The 25,059-nt window shown below is 38.9% G+C and overlaps 1 protein-coding gene across 7 annotated transcripts in view; it reads left to right on the plus strand.

Moving 5' to 3' along the window:
* bru1 (bruno 1) overlaps positions 1-25,059 on the plus strand; it is a 956,171-nt gene that overhangs the window by 803,643 nt on the left and 127,469 nt on the right. For all 7 annotated transcript variants that reach the window (XM_067766460.1, XM_067766463.1, XM_067766462.1 and 4 more), the window contains one exon: positions 8,654-8,835. In XM_067766460.1, coding sequence (XP_067622561.1) covers positions 8,654-8,835 — 182 coding nt within the window. The remainder of the gene's footprint in view (positions 1-8,653; positions 8,836-25,059) is intronic.

A 25,059-nucleotide genomic window follows, 5' to 3' on the forward strand; every position in this document is an offset into this window, starting at 1 on the left:
TTACGATAGCAAAGGGAACGTAATTTATTTTCAATTCAATAAATGTTTCGATCCACATTAGGTTGGATTGTATTTTTAACTCACAATAGATTTTGAGCTGTCAAATTGGTTGCCAAAAATATAATATATAAATTACATAACTGCGATGGATCCAATTTTGTTTTATTTGAGCCCAAGTAATAGCGAAGGCGATGAAAAGATAGTCCTAAGGCGGTTAAGAGAGTACAGTAACCCTTTGGACTTATCGAACAAAGCGTAAGCGTATCACTTATGTATTATTTCTTTGTAACAAAAAATTATTGCAGTTTCTTGAAGAGATTTCGCTTAACTTAAAAAGCTTGAGAGAAGTTAAATTTGAAGCACGCCGATACCAAAGCGGCTGTCTCGCCATGAATTCCGCCAATATTTCCTTTTGGCTTGGATTAAGCTTGTTTGAATTCGACCTTTGTTAATAATAAGAGTTTGAAATTTGTTATTATATCTTATTTATTCATGTATTTTAACAATTTTCTTACATTTTCAATGAAACTTAAGTGTATACGATCGCCAGTTTGTGTTCGAATGAAAGTGGAACGGGACGTGTACGTTCAGTCACTCGTCACGTATGTACGATCGAAGTAGTACGTCCACAATTGTCATAATCCGAAAATCATGTTTTTACGTGACGAGCTATATGATCACGGATGTTACGATTTGGCGGTTGAGTAGGAGCAACAACAACCAACCATGATAGTTGGTTGTGATTGCAAAACGGGGACCGCCCATTTTTCTTTAAATGCTTTAACTCACTTTTTTTGCAAGCAATTTTTAAATACATAATTAATTTTTATTAAATCCTTGGAAAAATAAAGAACGAAAAGTGTATAGCTGTGTCGATTATAACTTGTAAATCTCTTCAATGCCTTTTCTCCCGGGAGTGGGATTTAAAAACGCACTTGTGCGGTTGACCAACGCCACCAGATTAAGTTCGCGTCCCCGAAAATAAAGATTAAATTTAAAAACATTCAAATAAATACTTTTATAAATGAGGTCAAAAGTTAGTGGAATCCTTTTACATAACTGTCGTTTCATGAAGCTTATCATTCTTATAAGGTTCTAGAAATGACGATATTGCCATCTTTATGCAAAACTTGGTCCCCGGTTTCATATAAAGCCAGAATTGTGAGTACGTAGCTTTAATTTTGAACGGATATCAGTATTTTTGTTTACTGGTAATTTTTGGTATTAATTGATCAACATCGTCTGATCCTGACCGTGCACTTATATAACTTGGTAATTATTAACTTGGTATTATTAACTATTGACTGTATTTGTTATTTTTGTTTTATTTTTAAAATTTTTTTAATATTGCAGCTATTATAATAACAATGACTATATTTATGATAGATGCATATAGAGTCGTATGCAGCCCTAAAGAAAAGCCGAAAATCCATACAACTTGGCGCTCAGGAAATGTTTAAAAAAATCTCGTTTGTCAAAATTTCTTTTGCAGGACGCAGCTTTAAAAAATGTCTACTATAATTTCTTAAAGATTTTTAGGAACAAATTCATCCGGCAACTATGGTTTTGCTAAGAAACAGTTGATTGTGCATTGTTTCTTAAAGAAAAAGTAACATAACGAAAGGCATTCAAGCAACCAAAGTTACACATTTATTAAAATAAATTAAAATTTAATATTCTGTGTATATTCGTCAGCAAACATCAAAATTTCTTAGCTCCTCTTATTTCCATGCAAAGGAATGGCATCAAAATATTCCTTTAGCGTTTACTTAAGATCTGCGTAGGTTCCTTTAAAGCAAGAAAGATGATATATCATTTACATATTTATCGTTTGGATTTCTCAAACGATGCGGGGGTGAATCGCAGGCATAGGGTACCCAGTGAAGTGAGAGTTTATTTTCTACATATACACCTTTTTCCACGACGTCACCATAGCTTCCTACGCAAGCAAATGCACAATAAAAGCAAAATACCATGACTTTACTATAGATGAGCTGTGCTTCAAATTTAGCAGTTATATCCCTAATCTCACCAGTTTTCCACCTCACTTTCATTTTTATAACGCCTCCGACTAATGTACAAGAGATCCTGCACAAAAAAAACATAAAAAGCGGTAGCGACTTCCGAAAAGAAACGGTACCCTGGACCGAAAAATTCGGCAGCCTCAGTCGAAAAGAAGTGTAAGTTACCATTGCTCATCCATTCATACATTAGCGAAACCCCATATGAGCTAGATACCAAGTATCAGGGCCGTAGAGAGAAAATCCGGGCCCGGAACTAAACAATTTACGGGCCCCCTATAAAAAAATTCACCAATACATTTGATATCAAAATTTAACTGTCTTGCCAAAACAGATTCAACACAAAGCATGGCAAGTCCTGAAACTCGTTCTTGGGATGAAACCGATCTATGAAAGTTTTTGTTTCTTGCAAGAACGCTGAAAGAACGTTCTGCATTAGCTACAGTGACAGGTATAGTTCAAAATATATGTAAAGCAACACAAATGTTGGAGAAAGTTATATACAGATTTTGAACATAGATGGCATTTAGTAATTCCAACCTTTATCAACATTTGATTCGTAAATGTGTTTCAAGTGAATTGTACCGGATTCTAATTCTTTGAGAAACGTCCGACTTGTATTTTTCGACAAAGTTTGCTGCGCTCGCCCAAACCGTAGTTTCATCCATGTCTTCAAATTGCCACGAAAAGGAAAACGTCTCGTTCATATTTCTCATAGCTGCAAATCATTCAGTAATGCCAGTGATTACCGAATCAACGATCACCAAGAATGTATTGTTTTTAAAATCAGACTTTGGATCATCCGTAATCATCTCATTTGTATTATCTTCAAAACGTCTTTTGGGTTTTCTCTTTCGAATGTCTGGAAACTTTGGCGAGATGTTCAATTGAGTAGCAACTGCTTTTGCATTCGTTTAAAATTGTTTCCCATTGGTTCCTGATCAACTTCAAATCAGCAAATAAGTCATCTAGATGTCGGACGTCAACATCTACGGTGGCGTCTCTAGCTTGGAGTACGACGTTTCTTTCATTAATGGTTGTCAGTATTTTGAACCCAAATTGAGGATAGCAAGATACATTCGAACTTGTTGATGTACTTGAGAATGCCGGTAACATCGCCGTATGCTTGCGCAGTCAAATTTAGCTTAAGTAATGCGTTTAGTGCTTGTCTTAATCCTGGAACATGGTTTGCGAATGGTCTAATTGCCTCAATTCTAGCCGACCACCTAGTGTAAGAAAGACTGTGAAGAGAGCTCGGTACATTTTTTTTTTGAGGATGTCCCATCGTTGTGGACTGCTGCTGAAAATAGTAAAACATTTTTGCACAACTCCGAAGAAAGTAATTGCAGCCGTACAACATTCTGCAGCATCAACACCACATAAATTGAGACTGTGGGTTGCACAAGGCGTGTAATCGGCATTCGATTTTTTGTCGAGAATGTGGCGTTGTGCTCCGTTGTAAGCTCCTTTCATATTGACTTATCTTGTTTGGTTGATTTTCCGACAGGGTGGATAAATGATGTATATTGGAACGATTTTCCGTCATCCCTTGTCAAATTTGGTTTTGAGACAAACCGGTTTCGGCGTTGTGCCATCATCAGTGTCGATTTTCGTTCGAACGAAAACCGGTTTGTCTCAAAACCAAATTTGACAAGGGATGACGGAAAATCGTTCCAATATACATCCTTTCATATTGGCGCCGTTATCGTACCCTTGTGCAGGACAATCTCTTAATGGGATTTCATGTTTACCTAGAGTATGGCAAATTAAATCCGCGATTTCCTTACCAGTGTTTTGGTTACAATCCACGAAAGCCAAAAACCGTTCTTGAATTGTAAAATTTCTTGCTTTCGAATTGAAGTGGAGGTAGCGCAAAATGAACGTAGTCAACCTGACTAGCATCAGGCATAGCATCAACGATAATAGCAAAATACTTGGCTTTCTTGCTTTGATCTAGTTTAGTTTCTCTCACGAGTTTTGCACAAATTTCTATAAACTCGTTCGGAATGTCTGGGGAAAGATAGCGAACTTGTGCTGCTGTTGTGAAATCCTAACTTTCTCCAAATGATCTCTAAGTATTGGATCATAATGGCTTATGAGTTCTAAGATGACCAAAAAATTTCGTTTCGTTCACCAAGATATATACTTTCGCCTTTGAAAGCTAGGCCTCTTTCACCCAAAAATAAAATAGTGTCCACAATTCTATATAAAATTTCTTTCCACTTTTGAGTTTCAGTGATTAGCTGGTCATTGATAAGTGTATCAATTGTAGCCTCCTTTTGAATTAGATTTTGTAAAGTTCGCCATTGAATATAACATTTAATGTGATCTTGGGCATTTTCGTGTGATGGCAGTTTATCGTATAGCTTCTTCCATGCCTGGAATTTCGAATATCCGCACAACAAATTTACGGTCGATTTAAAGTAATGGTGCTTAACAGATGACATGGTAGGCAATAAAAAGCATTGCTACTGGCGCTCCACACCAACCAGTCACGCTCCACTTTCTCTCCATTTGGCAAGATCCTGTTTAACAACGGGCCAGGAAATGTCTCGTCATGACGATCACGTGGAAAACTAACAGGACAATTTTGATGACCTCGACGACTTATTTCGCTGACTTCTTCAGATCGCGAAAACTCATTATTCACGGTACCGATGTCGAAGTCGTTTAAATGATATGATACAGTTGGTGGTATTGTTGGAAGACTTTTTCAAGATGAACCTTCATCAGTATCACCACGAAACATTACGATTTCGGATTCATGTAAACATGAATTTTTGTTTGATGTTTTTATTGTCTCCTCACTGTTCGAAGGCTCAGGCAAAAAATCATTATCAATATTCGAATCGGATGCGGAACCTGAATGGTGAACACAATTATGCGTGATATCAGAATAGTGTGCATTTACACAGTCACTTTAATTTACTTTAATCCAGGGATTACAAATAACGGTAATTTTTTATTTTCCGCCCAGAAAGTAGCAGTTGTTATTCGAGTTTTTTTATTTCGCTTGAAAAATAACCATTAGTTTTCGAGCGAAATTAAATGGAAAAATATCCGTAAATTTTCGATAGAAATTAAATGAGAAAATAACCGTTATTTATTCAGCGAAATATTAAAATAACCTTTATTTGCAGTCCCTGTTTTAATCACTTTAATTTTATTTGAGCATTCGGCGAGAAGTATGATTCAGCCCTTATATTGCTTCATAAGTAAGTGTGAATGGTTTGAATATGATTGATTTCTTCATAATTAGTTACTATAATCTATGAAACATACTTATATACCTTTTTTTCTACGATATTTAATTTACCAGAGATGTAACGCTTCAAATCCATGCATGCTGAAAGGGAGCGCAGAGAAATGCGACTAAATCGCCTCCCCCCAGTGACGTTTTGCCTAACGGTGGTCACATTATTAGCCTGGTTTCATTGGGCCACTTGAGGGTAGTGCGCTACCCCAACGTTCAATAAACAAAAAACAAAAAAAAACATAAATTTAATTATGTATGTATATTTTTACCGGCAACTGGGAGGAATACACTCAAAATTTAACAAAGTACCATAAGGAGATGAGGAAAGCAAAAAGGGAAAGTTTTAGAAATGTCTATGAGGGGATTTGCAGCGGCAAGGCTCCACAAGGCCCTAGCCAAAGAGCAGAGAGAGATTAACCTAGCAATTAAGCTCCCAGACTGTACCTGCAAGCGCATTTTCCTGATGCCTCTCCGCAAGTACCGGAACCTGTATTCCCCAGAGTGAGATCAACCAAATCAGACTGCAAATTAGCCAACTCCCTCTTCTGTGAGGCCAGAGTCAGATGGGCAGTGGAATCCTTTGAGAAATACAAATCTTCGAGGGTGGATGGCATCTACACGGCACTAATACAGCAAGGGACACAGATTATCCCACATCTCGCCAGGGTCATGATAGATAGCCTGGCACTGGGATACATACCCATGGTGTGGAAAAGAGCAAAGGTGGTTTTCATACCAAAAGTAGGTAAAAAGTACTACTCACAAGCAAATTCCTTCAGACCAATAAGTCTAACGTCCTTTTTCTAGGAGGCAATGGAAAAGATAATATACAAAGAAATCAGGTCGAACGCCCTCACGAGCTGGTCCCTATATCATAGCTAGCACGCCTACAGAGCGGGCAGGTCCACTGACATAGCCCTGTACCAATTATCATCTGAAATACAGATGGCGTTCGAAGCGGAGGAAACAGTGCTTTGCGCTTTCCTTGATATCGAGGGTGCCTCTGACAACACATCCCACGTAAGCGTAAATATAGCACTGCAGAGAAGACAAATTAGATGCCTATCGCTGAAGCCCATGTAGGCAACAGTGCAGTTAAGGGGGTGCCCCAAAGAGGTGTCTACCACCCCTTCTGTGGAGTCTAGTAGTGGATAAACTTCTGAAAAAGCTGTTAAACAGTGCCATAAGATGCCGATGATATGATGACGACATCGTCATAATTGCAAGGGGTAAATTCGAGAGTATGCTCTGTGACATAATACAAAGAGCATTGAACATTACAAGGGGATGGTGCGCCAGTGTGGTTTTTAAAATCAACCCATCTAAGACGACCATCATCGCCTTCACCAGAAGAAGGGTCCTAGCAGCCCTAAGAGCAATAACAAAAGATGGCGTTGCACTAGAATATAAAATCGCTGTGAAATACTTGGGGGCCATCTTTGACACCAAACTCCTCTGGAAACAACACTTCGACTCCATGAAAACTAGGACCACGTAGTCCATCATGGTATGCAAACGTCTAGCAGTCAAATCATATGGCTGTATCCCACATGTACTAAGATGGATGTATACAATGATAGTAACCTATGATAACATATGGCCCAATGGCCGGGGCATCAAGAACAACTCGGGCGACGACGAGGCAAGCACTGTCAAAACTTCAGTGACTGGCGTGTGTGCATCACGGGAGCTATTCGCACATGCCCTACAACAGCGCTGGAAGCTATCCTCGATCTAACCCCGCTGCATATATCGATAGAGCAGTCATCCAAGCTAACCCCCCTGAATATCGCCAAGGAAGGCTCGGGCAAAGGTAAAGTCATATCGTCCCGAAGCTTGGAAAAATTGAGAGAGAAGATCCCAATCTCTCAACTCCCGAGGGATGATATCGTCAGGCAGATATTTTTTGAGACAAGGGTACATGGAATGAAAGCAAAATTGAGAGCATTCAGCAGCGACATAAAATAGTAAGGTACACCGATGGCTCGAATACGCCAAAGGGGATTGGATCTGGAGTCATTGGACTCAGAGCCAAGATATCAACAACCCTGGGAGCATACCCGCGTATTTTTCAAGCGGAAGTATTCGCCATAAGCCTGCGCGCTGACCTGAACGTTCAGCGCGAATACTCCAATGAAAAAATCGCCATACTCAATGACAGTCAGGCCGCCCTCAAGGCAATCTCGGCGTTTGAAATAAAATCAGCACTTATCCTTGAGTGCGATGAAAAGCTAAATCAACTAGGAGCATACAACGAACTACTGGACTGGGTTCTTGGCCACAGGGGAGTTGAAGGTAATGAGCATGCGGATAGTATGGCCAGTGAGGCAGTAACGACATGATCCACTGGTCCCGAGCCGCTCCTGCCAGTAGGCCCGCAGGAAATTAGGGGGCATTTATTAGTAGAAGAGAGGGAAAAGAGGGAAGAACACTGGCGCAATATGCCAGACCTGAGGCAATCTAAGTTACTGTTAGGGGGTTACAGCACAACTCGATATAGGGCGTTGATAGGCCTCTCGAAAGATAACCTAAGAATCCTAACAGCTATTCTTACAGGACACTGTAGACTGAACAGCCACATGCAGAAGCTGGGCATACTATCGAACAACACATGCCGATTTTGTGATCGATCAGCGGAGACGGCGATTCATATCCTCCCTCCAGTATGACGCAATCTCAAGACGCAGGGCTAAGTTTGTGGGCTCAACATGGCCAGATCATTATCTCATTAAATCCCTCAAGCCAGGTGAACTGCTAGGGTTCATCAGAGATGTCGGCTTGGATGAGATGCTGTGAGGAAGCTGAGGGCACAATATACCAATGGTCGCAGTGCGATCCTCAATTAATTAATTATCAATATATATATTTTATATTTGTAACTGTGGCCGCCGTGGTGTGATGGTAGCGTGCTCCGCCAATCACACCGAAGATCCTGGGTTAACGCCCCGGGAGAAGCAACTTTAAAATTTTAGAAACAAGTCTTTTCAATTAGAAGAAATTTTTTCTAGGCGGGGTCGCCTCTTGGCGGTGTTTGGCAAGCACTCCGAGTGAATTTCTGCCATGAAAAGCTTGTCAGTAAAACTCATCTGCCTTACAGATGCCATTCGGAGTCGGCATTAAACAAGTAGGTCCCGTCCCGCCAATTTGTGGGAAAAACTAAAAGGAGTACGAAGCAACTCGGCCTAAAATCTCTTCGGAGGTTATCGTGCCTTACATTTATTCTTTTATATTTATATGTGCAATTTGAAAACTTGTTTCGTATGGGCACCGACTCGGTCTGATACACTCCCATATGTAAATATGTACATATGTATATACATATGTACGTCTTAAATGTGAAAATGGAAAGTGCTACTAATTTCTTGCTCTTTTTTAGAACGGAAGCTCTTCGTTGGAATGCTCAATAAGAAACTGACGGAGAACGACGTACGGAAATTATTTGAAGTTCACGGCGCCATTGAAGAGTGTACTGTTTTGCGGGATCAAAACGGGCAGAGCAAAGGGTGTGCCTTTGTTACATTTGCAACCAAACACGCAGCGATATCAGCGATAAAAGTGGTAAGTCCCATTTGTTTAATATTTTTATACCTTTTATCGAAATGGAATGGCATGTATATTAAGTTTGGTCCAAAATTGAAAATTTTAGTTCTTAAAGGAGATAAGATAGACCCAATAATAAGTACCTATTTGATTGATTGATAGCAATGTTCGTATGTCTTCTCGTCTCCCTGTCTGTTTGAAGGAAAACCAGTCCCCCAAAGTTTGAGATATCTTGATGAAATTTATTGGGCAGACTTTGATAACCGATAAAACATTTGTCGTAACCGACAGGGGCCTGTTTCATAGAATTTACAGGGACGATTTTGTCAAAAGAATCAAATAGAAGTGTACTCTTAAAATTTTACACATTGCTTCTCTTTGTAGAGCTGACTCAATAGACACAAGAAACTTAAAATAGAGGGGGCAACGCCCACATATTAAAACGAGGTTAATTTGCTTGCGGTACCGATATCCTGAAAATGTTTAAAGATACAGTGATTAAATTTGGAATAAGTTTTGTTAATTAAAAATCTTCTGGTCTTGATAAAACTATGAAAATCGGTTGATGACTACACCCACTTACCATATAAAATGAAAAAAAAGTTTTTTTTAGACACATATATGTACATAAATATATATATCAAATTCCGCAAATTATAAAACTACAATACTAAAATTTTTGATGGACTATCACGTGAGGACGACTTAAAATGCGTATTTATAAAATTTAAAAATGGGCATTGTAACGCTTTGCTGCGACTTTCGGTAGCAATATCATGAGAACGGTTGAAGCTATAGTGATGAAATTTGGAGTGCTTCAAAAAATCACGAAAATTGATTTATAAACACGCCCATAAAGTTCATAACTAAATATTTTTCGGTATTTGCCGCCTCCAAAGTGTATGGATCCATAAACCTTTAATTGAAATTTTTGTCTCGAATAGCATAAGAACTGTCCATCATATAGTGTAAGTGATTTGTAGGGTTTAACTTTCGTTTGTAAAGAAAGGACTTTACTCTTCAGGCATAGTTCAGTTCACGGATAAAGTCCGTCACTATTTCGAAATTATAGCAACCAACATTACCGTGGTTGCTGAGATGAGATTTCAATGATTTTTTGCATAACACAATGTAAGCTGTATCCCCGATAGCCTAGCTTATTGAAAAAGCTGAACCAAGCCGTAGCTGAACTCATTCGGCCAACTTTCATCATACTTCAAATCTTTGAGAACATACTCTGCTTTTCTCAAAATAACTTTTGATAGCCCGAACGCGAACTTCTTTTAAGCCGGTATACTTTAAATTGATGTTGGTATACTCCGGCGGAAGTCTCCACTTGGTATCCGGGCTATTCAATGAGCGTTAGCTATTGCTAGAAAAAGGTTGCTGACGTAGTTTGTTGGGGACGGACAAAGTCGCCTATACCAGCATTGTGGAATAAAAGCTATAATAAAGCACCGAAATAAATTACACTAACTCTAAATTCTATAAAAATTACAACTTGTATTGCCAACAAAAAAATTTTAATTGCTCAAAACAATTGAACTGTACGACACAAAAAAATGCTTGGGAAGTCATACCATTTTTCCAGTAGGCCCCGATGATTTGAGAATAACTGCATACAAGATTTTCCCCGGGCATCCTCAAAATCTTTAGTTACGGGAAAAACCGGTTTCCGACGATGTACAAATGTATGAAAAGGAAAACCAAACCAAAACTGTCAAAATTTTCCCAATGAAAAAATTTTTACTTTTTTTGGGTTTGGTGCCATCTATATGCACTAATTTATTAGAAGACTATAACAACCCTGCATTGCATCAAAGCTGAAAATTAATATGAGTACAATGAACATTCATTTTCTTATATATTCTGAGTTAATAAAATTTGAATGAAAACAAATTTAAAAAAATGTAAGATTGTATTGAAAAAACTAAGAAATGTTTACTTGCTTAAGTTTAGAATCACCCCTTGCCATTTAATATGTTTGTAGCTTATGTATTCATAACTTCCAGGTATTTTCACTTTTGTATTTTTCATTGTGAATTCATACAAGTGAAAAATCTTTCTATTCCTCCATTGCCGCACTTACCTGTCAAATGATAGCTGACAGGGAGAATGGCTGTCGCGAATGGCCAGAGAATGGAAGGGATGTGTTTTTTGCCCGCCGTTATTAAATTGAAGTACCATGAATCGTCCAATTGTGTTTCAAATCAGCTTTTCTTTTAATTGTGTATACAGACACTCAGACTAAATATGGATTTTAATTTCTAAAATCTAGCTATTAAATAAGATATGATCAGCCAGTTAAGCAAGAATTGTAAAATATGCAAATAATGCAATATGCCAGTCGTTTACAAAAAATGTTTGTAAAACACTTTTGGCAAATAATTTAAGTAATCGATGTTTTTCAAACATTCGCCACTTGTATGAATTCACAATGGCCTTTTTTTAACATTGTGTTATTAATCTACGTAAAAGATAAAAGTTGAGAAATAATTATTGTAGGAAAAATAAGGACTAAAAGTTTACAAAAAATTATTAATGAAGACATTTTTTTAATTTTCCTCCAAAAAATATTAAGATTCAACGTTTATGCGATTATTGCAATTAGAAAAAATGTTCCTTAGCGGGATCGCCTCTGGGTAATGGTTTGGCAAACACTCTGAGTGCATTTATGCCATGACGCAAATTTGCGGAGAAACTTGGCCTAAACTTTCTCGGAGATTATAACGATATATATTAATTGTTTATTTTATTCCATGGTTAGACTTATGGATAACGGCTTGTAAAACTTTTAAATTCACTTCTACTAAATGTGGGCGGTGGCACGCCCATTTTTCAACACATACCTAAATTTTTACTAAGCGGATTATGGCATTAATTAATAACAATATAGAGTTTACTTAAAAAAAGGCGGGTCCACGCCACCTTTTCCGAAATTTTTTGCTTGTCCTTCTTTGCTACACTTTACTACTGAGGTGAAATATTATAACGAATTTACTTGCAAATCCTCTTATTTGCAACCCTCTGCTAAGTTCGAATCACTAAACTGTTGAATAAATAACTCCAATATTTAATAATGCAAAATGGTCTTTATTAAAGTACTTCACAATAACACTCAAACTTTGCAACGAATAGCTTGCTTAATAAGCAAACTGATTGACAGCTCAAATGAAACTGAATTCCAGCGCCTTTACATTTGCTGCCTTTTATGCTCTCTGATTTCCTCGTTCGCATCTTCTAGGCACTTCCATTTCCAGAATCTACTAGTTGGCCATCAGCTCTCAAATTTCTCAGCTGTAACTACAATTGCACGATTTTATAGCTTCTCTCAATGCATACTTTCAGGAGTATCTCAGATATATTCATGTGGTTGTGCCTTGCTTCTCAGCTGCGTGTACCTACATATGTGTAGACATAATGATTGATTCGTTTATGTAGATACAAGTGACTGTCTGCTTTATTATTGTTGTGACTTCATTTACTTAGCATCAGACTAGGGATGTGAGTATCACCTGGTGTCACTCATATTCGTCACACTGCCCTCCACCTAAGTCTGGTCGTCCCGATCAGACAAATCTCCCGATCTAAACGCTGCTGGCCTTACCAAATGAACCACTTTCATTTTGGTTCGTGGTTTGCCAATGGTTTGTATGCGGTACACTACATCGTTGATCCGTTTTACAACTTTGTATGGGCCTTCCCAATTACACTGCAATTTCGGGGACAACACTTTTTTTCGTTGTGGGTTGTATAACAGCACCAAATCTCCTTCCTGAAACCCTTCCGAATTAATAGCTTTATCGTACCTCGCTTTCATCTTGTCACTCATAATCTTTGCTCGTTGCCTTACCAGATCGTGTATCTCTCTCAGCTCTTCTTCCAAGACACCAGTGGATTTCCTGACATTTCTCTCCGCATCGGCATCTATCCCATACTTCAAATCAGCTGGCAGTCGAAGGTCATTGCCAAAAATTACCTTTGCGGGAGTTTGGCCCGTTGCCTCAAGTACCGCCGATCGGTAGGCCATCAAGAATAATGATATGTGTATATCCCAGTCCTTATGGTACTTGTCTACTACTTTCCTTAAATGCTCCTCCAATGTTCTATTGAAACGTTCCACCATACCATCGGACTGAGGATGCAATGCAGTTGTCCGTGTTTTCCGAATGCCCAACTTCTTGCACATTTTTTGGGACACAGCTGATTCAAAATTCCTGCCTTGGTCAGAATGTAACTCCTTTGGTACCTCATACCTTGCAACCCAATCGTTTGTAACTACTTCTGCTACTGTTTCTGCTTATTTGGGATTGGGTATACCTTTGGCCATTTACTGAAATAATCCATAACCACCAGTACGTATTTATTTCCGCGGTTGCTAGTAGGAAATGGTCCTGCGACATCCAGCGGCAACCGGATATCAATTCTAAACTGTTCCACTGTGCCCAATATGACTTGGCAATGTGACTCTGTGCTGACATCTCTTCTCTGTTTGGTCTTTCGTTTCGTTCGAGCCCTTGCATAATACGTGACAGATCTGTATCTTCTAGCTGACACTTTCTTAGCTGTTCCTTGTCCCATTCATCTGTACATGTTATAGTCATTAGCCGCACATCTATAATGTCTTCTTTAGCCTCTTCGGCATTTGAACAGTGCTTGCATTCCAAACTATACGGTCTTCGTGACATTGCATCAGCATTTCTATGGGTACTACCTTTTCGATGCTCAATGGAAAAATCATAGCTTTGTAGTCGCTCGATCTACCGTGCCAATTGTCCTTCCGGATTACGGAACTGCAGAAGCCATTTCAACGCTGCGTGATCTGTCCTGACGCGGAATCGCTGGCCATAGAAGCATTTGTGGAAATGTTTAATGCACTCTACCAATGCCAACAGCTCTCTTCGTGTAACGCAATAGTTCCTCTTTAGTTTTCCAATTGAACGGCTGTAATATGCAACTACCTTCTCCTGTCCATCGACCAGTTGTGATAAAACGCCTCCTATGGCATATCCGCTCATCTGTATCTAGAATAAACGTTGCTCATGGAATCGGATATGCCAACATTGGGGCAGTGCACAAACGCTCTTTCAATGTTTGGAAAGCTACTGCTTGCTCCTTCTTCCATTCGAAAGCCTTATTTTTTCTTGTTAGCTCGTGGAGACTATGGGCTACGCTGGCAAAATTTGGTACAAATCGGCGGTAATATGTGCACAGCCCAAGGAAACTTCTCAATTCATGCAGATTCTGTAGTCTTGGCCAATGCTTTACTGCCTCTATCTTTTCGTTCGCAGTGCAGATGCCCTCTGTCGTTACCTCGTGACCCAAATAATTTACTTCCTTTTTAAACAACGCACACTTCTTGCGACTTAACTTCAGACCAGCGCCAGCTATTCTCCGGAAAACTTCCTCCAAGTTCTTAAGATGTTCATCAAAGTTCTTGCCCAATACGATGATGTCGTCCAGGTGCACCAAGCATGTTTTCCAATGTAGTCCTTTCAGTACCTGGTCCATGAGTCTCTCAAAAGTAGCTGGCGCATTACAAAGTCCAAAAGGCATCACTGTAAATTTCCAAAGACCACCATTTTTTTTTATCACCGACATTGAATGCTGTTTTCTTTTATCTTCCTCCTTCACCTCAACTTGCCAGTAGCCGCTTTTCAAGTCCAGCGTGGAAAACCATTTCGTCCCAGATAGCGAGTCCAGAGTGTCGTCAATTCTCGGCAATGGGTAGCTATCCTCTTTCGTGACGTCATTCAGCTTGCGATAGTCCACGCAAAACCTCATTTTCCCATCCTTCTTCTTCACAAGTACCACCGGTGAGCTCCATGGACTAGCTGATGGTTTGATGACGCCGCTGTCGCTCATTTCTTGGATAATTTGACTCACAACTTCCCGCTTCGCCAGTGGAATACTACGTGGAGCTTGACGTATCGGCCTCGCGTCTCCAGTGTCAATTTGATGTTGCACAACATCGGTACGGCCTGGTTTGGAACCATCCCGGTCAAAAATGTTTGCGTACTTTAGGAGCAGTTGCTTCGCCTTTCTCTGATAATCTTGATCTAGCCCCTCCGTCCATGCCGTGATGTCATTTGAAAGATCAGTCTTGCTAGTTGAAGCGTGTTCCTGGAGCTGTTCACAGTTAATAACTACTTCAACCTCTTGGCATCTTCCCAGTATAGCTCCTTTTGTCAGTTTGAGTGGTGATTTGAACTCATTGAGTTCTTTTACCGGAATACGTCCATTTTTTTTTGTCATAGCCAGGGGTTTTCCTACAAGTAGGTATGTTTGGTGGTGATTTGTTTGCTGCTTCGACAACCCACAATTTGTTTGTCCCCCAATCCCCATCAACTTTTGCCCAGATGACTGCTTCGGATTTTGGTGGTATTTGCTGACTCTCTTCCACCAGCACTCGTTTACTGCTGTAGCCTCTCTCGTAGCCGAAATTAAGTGGTACATCCATGTTCTTATATCGCATCGTCATGCTTTGCATGTCGATCTTGATGCCTTGGTTGATTAAGAAGTCCACTCAAATTATGATTTCATCAACAATATCTGCCACTATAAAATTGTGTAGTACCGTGACGTTCCCAATTGCTACTTCACATTCTACTTCTCCAATTACCTGGGTGTCCTCTCCCGTGGCTGTACTTAATCTTGCTCCAAGCAATGGTCTTATCTTTTTGTTGACTAAATCCGCTCGAATGATGGAATGAGATGCACCCGTATCTATAGTCAGTGAACGTTCCTTTCCATCCACATGTCCTCCGACAGTAAGATTGTTTGACCTTCTTCCAATTTGCGAGATAGAGATTATGGGGCATTCAATTGAGGGAGCCAGCTGTCGCCCTTGCGGCTGACTCGCTTTAGTTTAACGATTGAGTGGACTTGGCGATTTGATCATCTCCTTCAGCTCTGCGTTTACGGCCACCCACATTGTTGGAGCTATTGAAACCTTTGCTGCAATGTCGTGCAATATGACCTGGGTTGCCGCACTTGAAACATTTAATAACTCCGGGTAGCTAAGCGTGGGGCAGTTGAGGGCGAGCAGTTTAATATGAGTTATAAGGGAGTAATTTGATGCGCTTGTAAGCGTATGAGTCGTGGCACAGTGGATGACGTACCCGACTCACACGTTTGGGGTTGCGGGTTCAAAGCCCACTGCAAGCAAGCATTTTTTTAATTTATTATCTTTTTTATTTTATAAATTACTATTTTAATGGACTGTATGTTATTTTACTTTGTTTATGGTGTATTAAAAATACGGGACGATGCAAAGCATCGGTACACCTTATTTATGATATCTTTATTTTAATGTATTTGTTTGTTATTTTTAAATTTATTTAGAGAGAGGTCACTACGTACCTGTTACACCTTGTATTTATTCATTGGGGGCGAGCACTGGGGGCTCCAAGGTATTGGCTGCGGGATGAGCCACCTTGTTTTGCTTTGAAAAACCCCTTGTATTTATTCATTGGGGGCGAGCACTGGGGGATCTGAGGTTTCGCTCTAATGAGCCACCTCATCTTCTAGTTGAAGAACCTCTTGTATTTATTCATTGGGGGCGAGCACTGGGGGCTCTGAGGTTTCGCTCTAATGAGCCACCTCATCTTCTATTTGAAGAACCTCTTGTATTTATTAATTGGGGCGAGCACTGGGGGTCTGAGGTTTCACTATAATGAGCCACCTCATCTTCTATTTGAAGAACCCTTAAAAAATGTGATATGGAGGTGAGCACTGGGCTCTGAGGTATTGGCACCCCATCTTCTACTCGAAGAACCTCAATTTTAAATTAAAAACTAAAACTATATCTTTAGAATATTTCACTAACAAGTTGAGAATTACAAGCACACTCAATGGCTAATGAAACAAACGAAAGAAAAAAAGTCATAGTTTAAGTCGCTTAAACACCGGGATTTTTCTGTTGTGATCCCTTCAGTGCTTCCAAAATTGTGTCAACTCATTCTGGCCTTTCTACTTCCACACGATGAGCCTTATATGCTGGTTTGCTCAATAAGGAGGCAGTTTCCTGAGTCAATGCATGTGATACCGTTTCAGCAAATGTCAGCTTTGGGTTTGAGTATGTAGCTCGCTTCGTATCCACGTCCCGTATGCCATTTATAAAACTCTGGATTTTTACCCTCTCGGTGTATTCCACGGGTGCGTCCGCATTTGCGAGATGAACCATGCTTTCAACATACGAGGAAAACTCCTGCAAAGTCTCATTCGCTCTTTGGTGACGGTTTTGCAACTCCATTTGGAATATCTGTTTTCTATGCTCGCTTCCACAACGTCTCTCGACAGCGGCCATCAATGCTTCATAGTTGTTCCGCTCTCCTTCGGGAATCGTCTGTAGGATTTCGGCTGCTGGTCCTTTCAGTGCCACGAACAGAGCTGCAACTTTATCTTCAGCATTCCAGTTGTTCGCTGCCGACGTCTTCTCAAATTGGAGCTTAAATACCTGGAAAGGAACAGAACCATCAAACGTTGGGGATTTTACGTAGACGTTAACGTTATTGGACGGTTCTTTAAAAGCATCTATCCCGGCCTCCATTTTATCTTGTCGACCACTGAACCCTTCCTGAAACTGCGTTAGTTTCTCTTCCGTACGCGATTCTAGTTGTGCAGAGATCTGCGATTATACCTGTGCTGAAATTTGTGTCGACATTTCTGATATACGCGCCTCTTGTGTTTCAATTTTAGATGTTATTTCTGACGACATTTCTGAGATATGTGTCTCCTGTGATTCAATTGTCGCTGTTATACGGTTCTCCTGCGATTCCAGTTGTTTTCCCATCTTTGATGTTATGCGGTCCTCCTGGGATTCCATATATGTCTTCTGTTCTTCCAGTTGTGATGACATATTGGTGGATATTTGTGATGACATTTGTGTTATACGCGCCCCTTGCGCTTCCAGTTGGGATGCCAATTGCGACGACATTGATGCTACTGCCTATGTTTGTGCAGATATTACAGCCAATATCATGTTCAAGTCTGTGCTGGTAACTGTCTGCGATGTTTCGTTTTTCTCTTCAATTTTTGTTGTCTCCTCGCCATCAAGATGAAAGACATACTCTTCCACGTTAATTCCCTCTAATTCCATTGCCTCTCGTAGTCGTGCCTGAAGTTCGAGTTTATTGCCGGTTGTATTCAATCCACGGCTGTTCGACTCCTTCTTCAGTTGCTGGATCTTCAATTCACTGAACTTTGCCATGTACTTGTTGTCCTCTGGAATTTATTCAACAATTCCTCTTCTGACACCAATTGTAACGAATTTACTTGCAAATCCTCTTATTTGCAACCCTGTGCTAAGTTCGAATCACTAAACTGTTGAATAAATAACTCCAATATTTAATAATGCAAAATGGCCTTTATTAAAGTACTTAACAATAACACTCAAACTTTGCAGCGAATAGCTTGCTTAATAACCAAACTGATTGATAGCTCAAATGAAACTGAATTCCAGCGCCTCTACATTTGCTGCCTTTTATACTCTCTGATTTCCTCGTTCGCATCTTCTAGGCGCTTCCATTTCCAGAATCTACTAGTTGGCCATCAGCTCTCAAATTTCTCAGCTGTAATTACAATTTCACGATTTTATAGCTTCTCTCATTGCATACTTTCAGGAGTATCTCAGATATATGCATATGGTTGTGCCTTGCTTCTCAGCTGCGTGTACCTACATATGTGTAGACATAATGATTGATTCGTTTATGTAGATAGTAGTGACTGTCTGCTTTATTGTTGTTGTGACTTCATTTACTTAGCATCAGACTAGGGATGTGATTATCACTTAGTGTCACTCATATTAGTCACAATATTAATAAAATCTAGTTATTTTGTTTATTTTAACAAAGCGTGTTTATAATAGCGAGGACAACCACCATGCCAAATTTCATCGTGATATCTTGACTTTTTTTTTATTTACGGCTTGCAAAACTGTTAACTATTATTTTCAATGTAGCCGGTGCCACGCCAATTTTCCAAAATTTTACAAAATTTCAATTTGTTGTCATTAAGTCAACCCATGATTCAATTACTAGATTCATTCTCCAATGATGGCAGAGCTTTGACACTCCCAAATTTAAAAATCTGGTTGGGTTGGCTTTACGAACTAAGGAAAACGCGGAATAATTCAAAAGTTAACGTAAAGTATTCTGAGAACGAACGCCATAATTTCGAAATAGTAAAATACTTCGTTTATTTGGGAACCAGCATCAACACTAGCAATAGTATCAGCAAAGAATCAATCTTGCCAATAAATGCTACTTTGGACTAGTAGGCATTTGAAAAGTAAAGTCCTCTCTCGGCAAACGAAAATCATACTCTACAAGACACTTATCGTACCCGTCATGCTATATGGGGCAGAAGCATGGGTCATGACAACAGCAGATGAACCGGATTTGAGAGTGTTCGGGAGAAAAGTTCTTCGAAAGTTTATGGACCTCTACGCGATGGCAATGGCGAGTACCGAAGAAGATTTAATGATGAGCTGTACGAGCTATACGCAGACATCCACATAGTCCAGCGAATGAAAACGCAGCGGCTGCGCTGGCTAGGCCATATTATGCGAATGAAAGATGATGCTCCGGCCAAGAAAGTGTTTCTATCGGAACCCGCCTATGGAAGCAGAGGTAGAGAGCGGCCCCACTCCGTTTGAAGGACCAGGAGGAAAACGATTTAAACTCCCTTGGTATGACTAATTGGCGCCGGTTGACGGAGCGAAGGAGCGATTGGCGCGCCTTGTTGGACGGCCATAACCGTTTGGACGGTTAAGCGCCAATTAAGTAAGCAAGTAGCTTCTATAACGATAACTGTTTTCTGTGAAAATGGGCGAAATCGGTTGAAGCCACGCCCACTTTTTATACACAGTCGGCCGTCTGTCGTTCCGATCGGCAGTTAACACGATAACTTGAGCAAAAATCGATATATCTTTACCAAACTCAGTTCACCTACTTATCTGAACTCACTTTGTATTGGCGTAAAAATTGGCCGAAATCCGACTATGACCACGCCCACGTTTTCGATATCGAAAGTTACGAAAAATGAAAAAAATGCCATAATTCTATACCAAATACGAAAAAAGGAATGAAACATGGTAATTGGATTGGCTTTTTGACGCAAATTATAACTTAAAAAAAAATGAAAAAGTTCGGCAGGGCGAAATCAAAAACCCTTGCAATTATAGCAGGAATACTGTTCGTGGTATTACATATATAAATAAATAAGCGGTACCCGACAGATGATGTTCTGGGTCACCCTGGTCCATATTTGTGGTCGATATCTCGAAAACGCCTTCACATATACAACTAAGGGCCACTCCCTTTTAAGACCCTCATTAATATCTTTAATTTGATACCCATATCGCATAAACACACTATTGAGTCACCCCTGGTCCACTTTTATGGCGATATCTCGAAAAGGCGTCCACCTATAGAACTAAGGGCCGCTCCCTTTTAAAATACTCTTTAATACCTTTCATTTGATACCCATGCCATACAAACACATTCCACGGTTACCCTAGGTTCATTTTCCTACATGGTGATTTTCCCTTATTTGACAAAGGATGAAGGAAAATCGTTCCAAAATACGTCACCATTGGTCTACAATTTGGTCGATATTTCCCAAACGTATGTGATATGGAATTAAAAACCATGTATAAACCATCTACGAAACCCTACGAAACCAACGCAGCTAAGGTCTCAGCTGAGTATGTAATGTTCGGTTACACCTGAACTTAGTCTTCCTTACTTGTTATATATGGTGCTTTTCACGTCAAGTGGTCCCACTGAAAAACTTGACGTCTCCAAAATCGGCCAAAGTTGGTGAAAGGTTGTTGCGATGATACGGGGTGTCGAAAATTTAATATTTTTCGTTCGTTTTTTACTTTTTATATTGGTTTCGTTGTTTTTCCGCGCTTTTCAATAAAAAATCGGGGAATCTTTTGAGTAAACTGGAGAGTGGTTTAAAACTTAGGCACAAAACAGCGTAGCTATAGTAAACAGCTTATAAAAAAAAAAAAACAAAACTATAAAGGTAGTGCGCAGTTTTCAGAGGTTTTATGTCTTCTTTACAGCGAAGTTTCTAATCTTGGTCTTAATTGAGTTATTGTTCCCCTAGGTGCGGTAATAGCGCTCTCTCTACCTTTGTTGTTTTTTTTCGATAGGGTGTTTACAATAGCTATTCCTAATATTTTAAAATCAAAAATGTCTCATGCACATACAAATTGTATGAGAGCAACCCAAATTGAATTTGCAGCGTGAAAACCTAACCGGTGTTGGACCCACCCAAGGTAATTTTTTATAAGCGCCGCCAAATGCCGCCAGGTGCTGAAAGGTGTTCTGTGAAGCACTCGGGGTCATTTTTCGGTTTTTTGTTAATATCTTTTGAACAATCTAGAATTTTTATTTTCCGCCTTCGTATTATTGTTGTCGAGGTCAATACGAGTCTTTTGACACCTCTCTCAGTATTTTTCAAATTTTCTTAAATATTTTTGATGGATAGGTCAAAACACTAGCTCTACACCACGGCGGCAGACTTTGACCGTTCAGCCGGTAAATTCAGCCTCCACGAACTATCATACTCCAACTGGATGATGATGTCTAGCTAAGCTGCGAAGAGCTACAGCGTTTGTGCTGGCGCGAGCAAGTTATGGGAAGATCTCCACTGGGTTCGGAGAAGTTGGTGGGGGAAGACTTTGATCTCTCTTGGTACCCTCTGTTGGCGTCAGTTATCGCGAAACAGGGTTAACTGGAGTAACTTGTTACGGAACGACCAGCATCTCCTAAACGGTTAAGCGCCAATTAAAAATGTATCTCCCAACCGCGAGGAGAAGGACCAAAACAAACCAAAGAATACCTCCAAGACCATTTTTTTCCGCAGTAGCAAGGAAAGTTGATACTGCTGATCTATTATAAAGTGCAGTTTCAACATATTTAAGGATTAAATACGTATCAACCAAGGTAGGAAGGATGAATGAAAAATCAATAAGGGTGGTCTCCAACATGCGCTTTTTAATTAGAAGAGGTTAAGAAGTAAGGCCTTTTCTTTTGCTCCTAGCAAAAATAGGTGTTGAGGCATCAATTATATTGGTAACTCTTTTTTTTTTTGCCGTATACATAAAAACCGATTTCAAAACTTTTCGAAATATTTTTTCACTTATTTCATAAGCATTTTATTTTTTTGGCTTTCAAAAATTGAAAAATGTCAAACCAACAATTTTTTTTTGTGTTTACTTTGGTTTGGCATTTCCAAAAAGTTTAAGAGAGTGATTTAAAATTTTTTTTAAAAAACAAACCATTATGGCCGCCTAGAAGAGTAAATGCTTTTACCTGGTAATATTTATACCATGTTTTCCACTGCTTTTTGAACCATTTATGTAAATAAGTAGAGATGTTACCTTAGTTTTATTACTAGAAATATTTCAGTTTTATTTCATTTTTTCTCAAATTTAGCTTCACTTATTTCAAGTAGTATTAGGTTTAGATACTTAGGTAATTTTAGTTAAAGGTTAGATAAATATTGGCTTTATATATTTAAGCTCAGAAGTAATTGCTGCAACTTCGCACTGATCAAATTCAATAAAGTAAATATATTACGACAATATAGGGAATTTAACTTATTAAAGCGATTGGGATTTCAAATTTTAATCACAACTTTTATAAAAGTTTAACTTCGTTCTTGAAGCAACACGACCGAGTTCTTCTCTTCAACTGTTCAACTAGTTTTATGTTTGTTTGATATTTGTCATTTTTCGGACATAATCTAGGGTTGCCATGTTACCCTCGACAATCCTGATCGTCATCTGTCTCAGATGACAATAACACATCGTCATTTTCTAACGCTCTCCAAGGCTTCATGTTGTCGGCACTAGTAGATGTATTGCCCGGACCTTCAATTCGCCATTTTAAAACGTCGTATCTGTTGTTTCGCTTAATTTTGCTGATCTTGTATGGCCCCAAATATTCACTCGCTAATTTCTTTCCCGCAACAAACTGTGCCCTCTCTATGGCAACTAAGTCGCCAACGACGTATTGCTAACAAAATTTCCATACAATCAATTTACAGGCTGTTTCGCATACTTAGCATACGTAAAATCATATAAAAGTTATATGAATCGATTCGTATTGATCAGCCGCAGTGCATAGGCCTATTTTTGTTAACAAATATTACTTTATTTGTTTATAATTAATAGAAAAAATTTTTTGTAAATTCGAAAATGTGTGCAACTATCGAAATTGTCATCTGTAGGACGCACTATGTTCACAAACCCCCCTGAGTAAATAGCTCCAAATTCTCAATTGTTGCGTGGCTCAAATGTTTCATCTCTACATATGTACATATATATTTGTACACGCCAAACGGTGAAAGAACTACTGCTTCGCTCATTTTCAGTTCAAATAAAATATTGTTTCCCATTGTTTCCAATTACCTATATTGGTCTGTTCCAAAATCCTTAAAAAATTGTTCTAAAATAATTGTTAGCGCACAAAAAAAGTTTAAAGAGAAGTAATAACTTAACGGGCCTATTTTTTTGGAAAATTTTACTTACACGTAAAAGCATAGACCTTTATTTCACAGATTCTTTGTTTTTCATTTTAGTTGCTTTAAAAAAATGAAATCAGAAATAATGAGTCAACTTTTGTTCAAACTCACTAAATTTATTTATTTATAAAAATTAATTGCAAATTTGACCCAAATGTTTTTTGCATTTCCAGATTTTATGCTCATTTTAGATATAGCACATCTTATAGTGAACAAAAAATAAATAAATTTGCTACAAAGATATTACATTAAAATTTTTATATTGTCTTTTATGCTAATTTATTTTGATATTTCTTATTTTATTTTATTATTGGATAACGGTTGGTTGTACAGGTATAAAGGAATCGAGATAGATATAGACTTCCATATATCAAAATCATCAGTATCGAAAAATAATTTGATTGAGCCATGTCCGTCCGTCCGTCCGTTAACACGATAACTTGAGTAAATTTTGAGGTATCTTGATGAAATTTGGATGTAGGTTCCTGAGCACTCATCTCAGATCGCTATTTAAAATGAACAATGTCGGACTATAACCACGCCCACTTTTTCGATATCGAAAATTTCGAAAAACAAAAAAGTGCGATAATTCATTAGCAAAGACGGACAAAGCGATGAAACTTGGTAGGTGATTTGAACTTATGACGCAGAATAGAAAATTATTAAAATTTTGGACATGGGCGTGGCACCGCCCACTTTTAAAAGAAGGTAATTTAAAAGTTTTGTAAGCTGTAATTTGGCAGTCGTTGAAGACATCATGATGAAATTTGGCAGGAACGTTACTCCTACTACTATATATGTGCTAAATAAAAATAAGCAAAATTTTTTTTAAAATTCAAATTTTAACAAAAAATTTAATATCTTTACTGTATATAAGTAAATTAAGTCAAAATTCAACTCCAGTAATGATATGATGCTGTTCTCTGTGAAAATGGGCGAAATCGGTGGAAGCCACGCCCAGTTTTTATACACAGTCCACCGTCTGTCCTTCCGCTCGGCCGTTAACACAATAACTTGAGCAAAAGCCGATATATCTTTACTAAACTTAGCCCACGTACTTATCTGAACTCACTTAATCTTGGTATAAAAAATGGCCGAAATCCGACCATAACCACGCCCACTTTATCGATATCGAAAATTACGAAAAATGAAAAAAATGCCATAATTCTATACTAAATACGAAAAAAGGGATGAAACATGGTAACTGGATTGGTTTATTGACGCAAAATATAGCTTTGGAAAAAACTTTGTAAAATGGGTGTGACACCTACCATATTAAGTAGAAGAAAATGAAAAAGTTCTATAAGGCGAAATCAACAGCCCTTGGAATTTGGCAGGAATACTGTTAGTGGTATTGCATATATAAATAAATTAGCAGTACCCGACAAATGATTTTCTGGATCACCTGGTCCACATTTTGGTCGATTTCGCGAGAACGCCTTCACATATAAATCTAAGGGACACTCGCTTTTAAAACCCTCATTAATACCTTTAATTTGATATCCATATCGTACAAACACATTCTAGAGTCACCCCTGGCCCACCCTAATGGCGATATCTCGAAAAGGCGTCCACCAATAGACCTAATGCCCACTCCCTCTTAAAATGCTCAGTAACACCTTTCGTTTGATGCCCATATCGTACAAACATTCTAGAGTCACCCCTGGCCCACCCTAATGGCGATATCTCGAAAAGTCGTCC

This window comes from Eurosta solidaginis, chromosome 2 (assembly GCF_040869045.1).
Source record: "Eurosta solidaginis isolate ZX-2024a chromosome 2, ASM4086904v1, whole genome shotgun sequence".
NCBI lineage: Eukaryota > Metazoa > Arthropoda > Insecta > Diptera > Tephritidae > Eurosta > Eurosta solidaginis.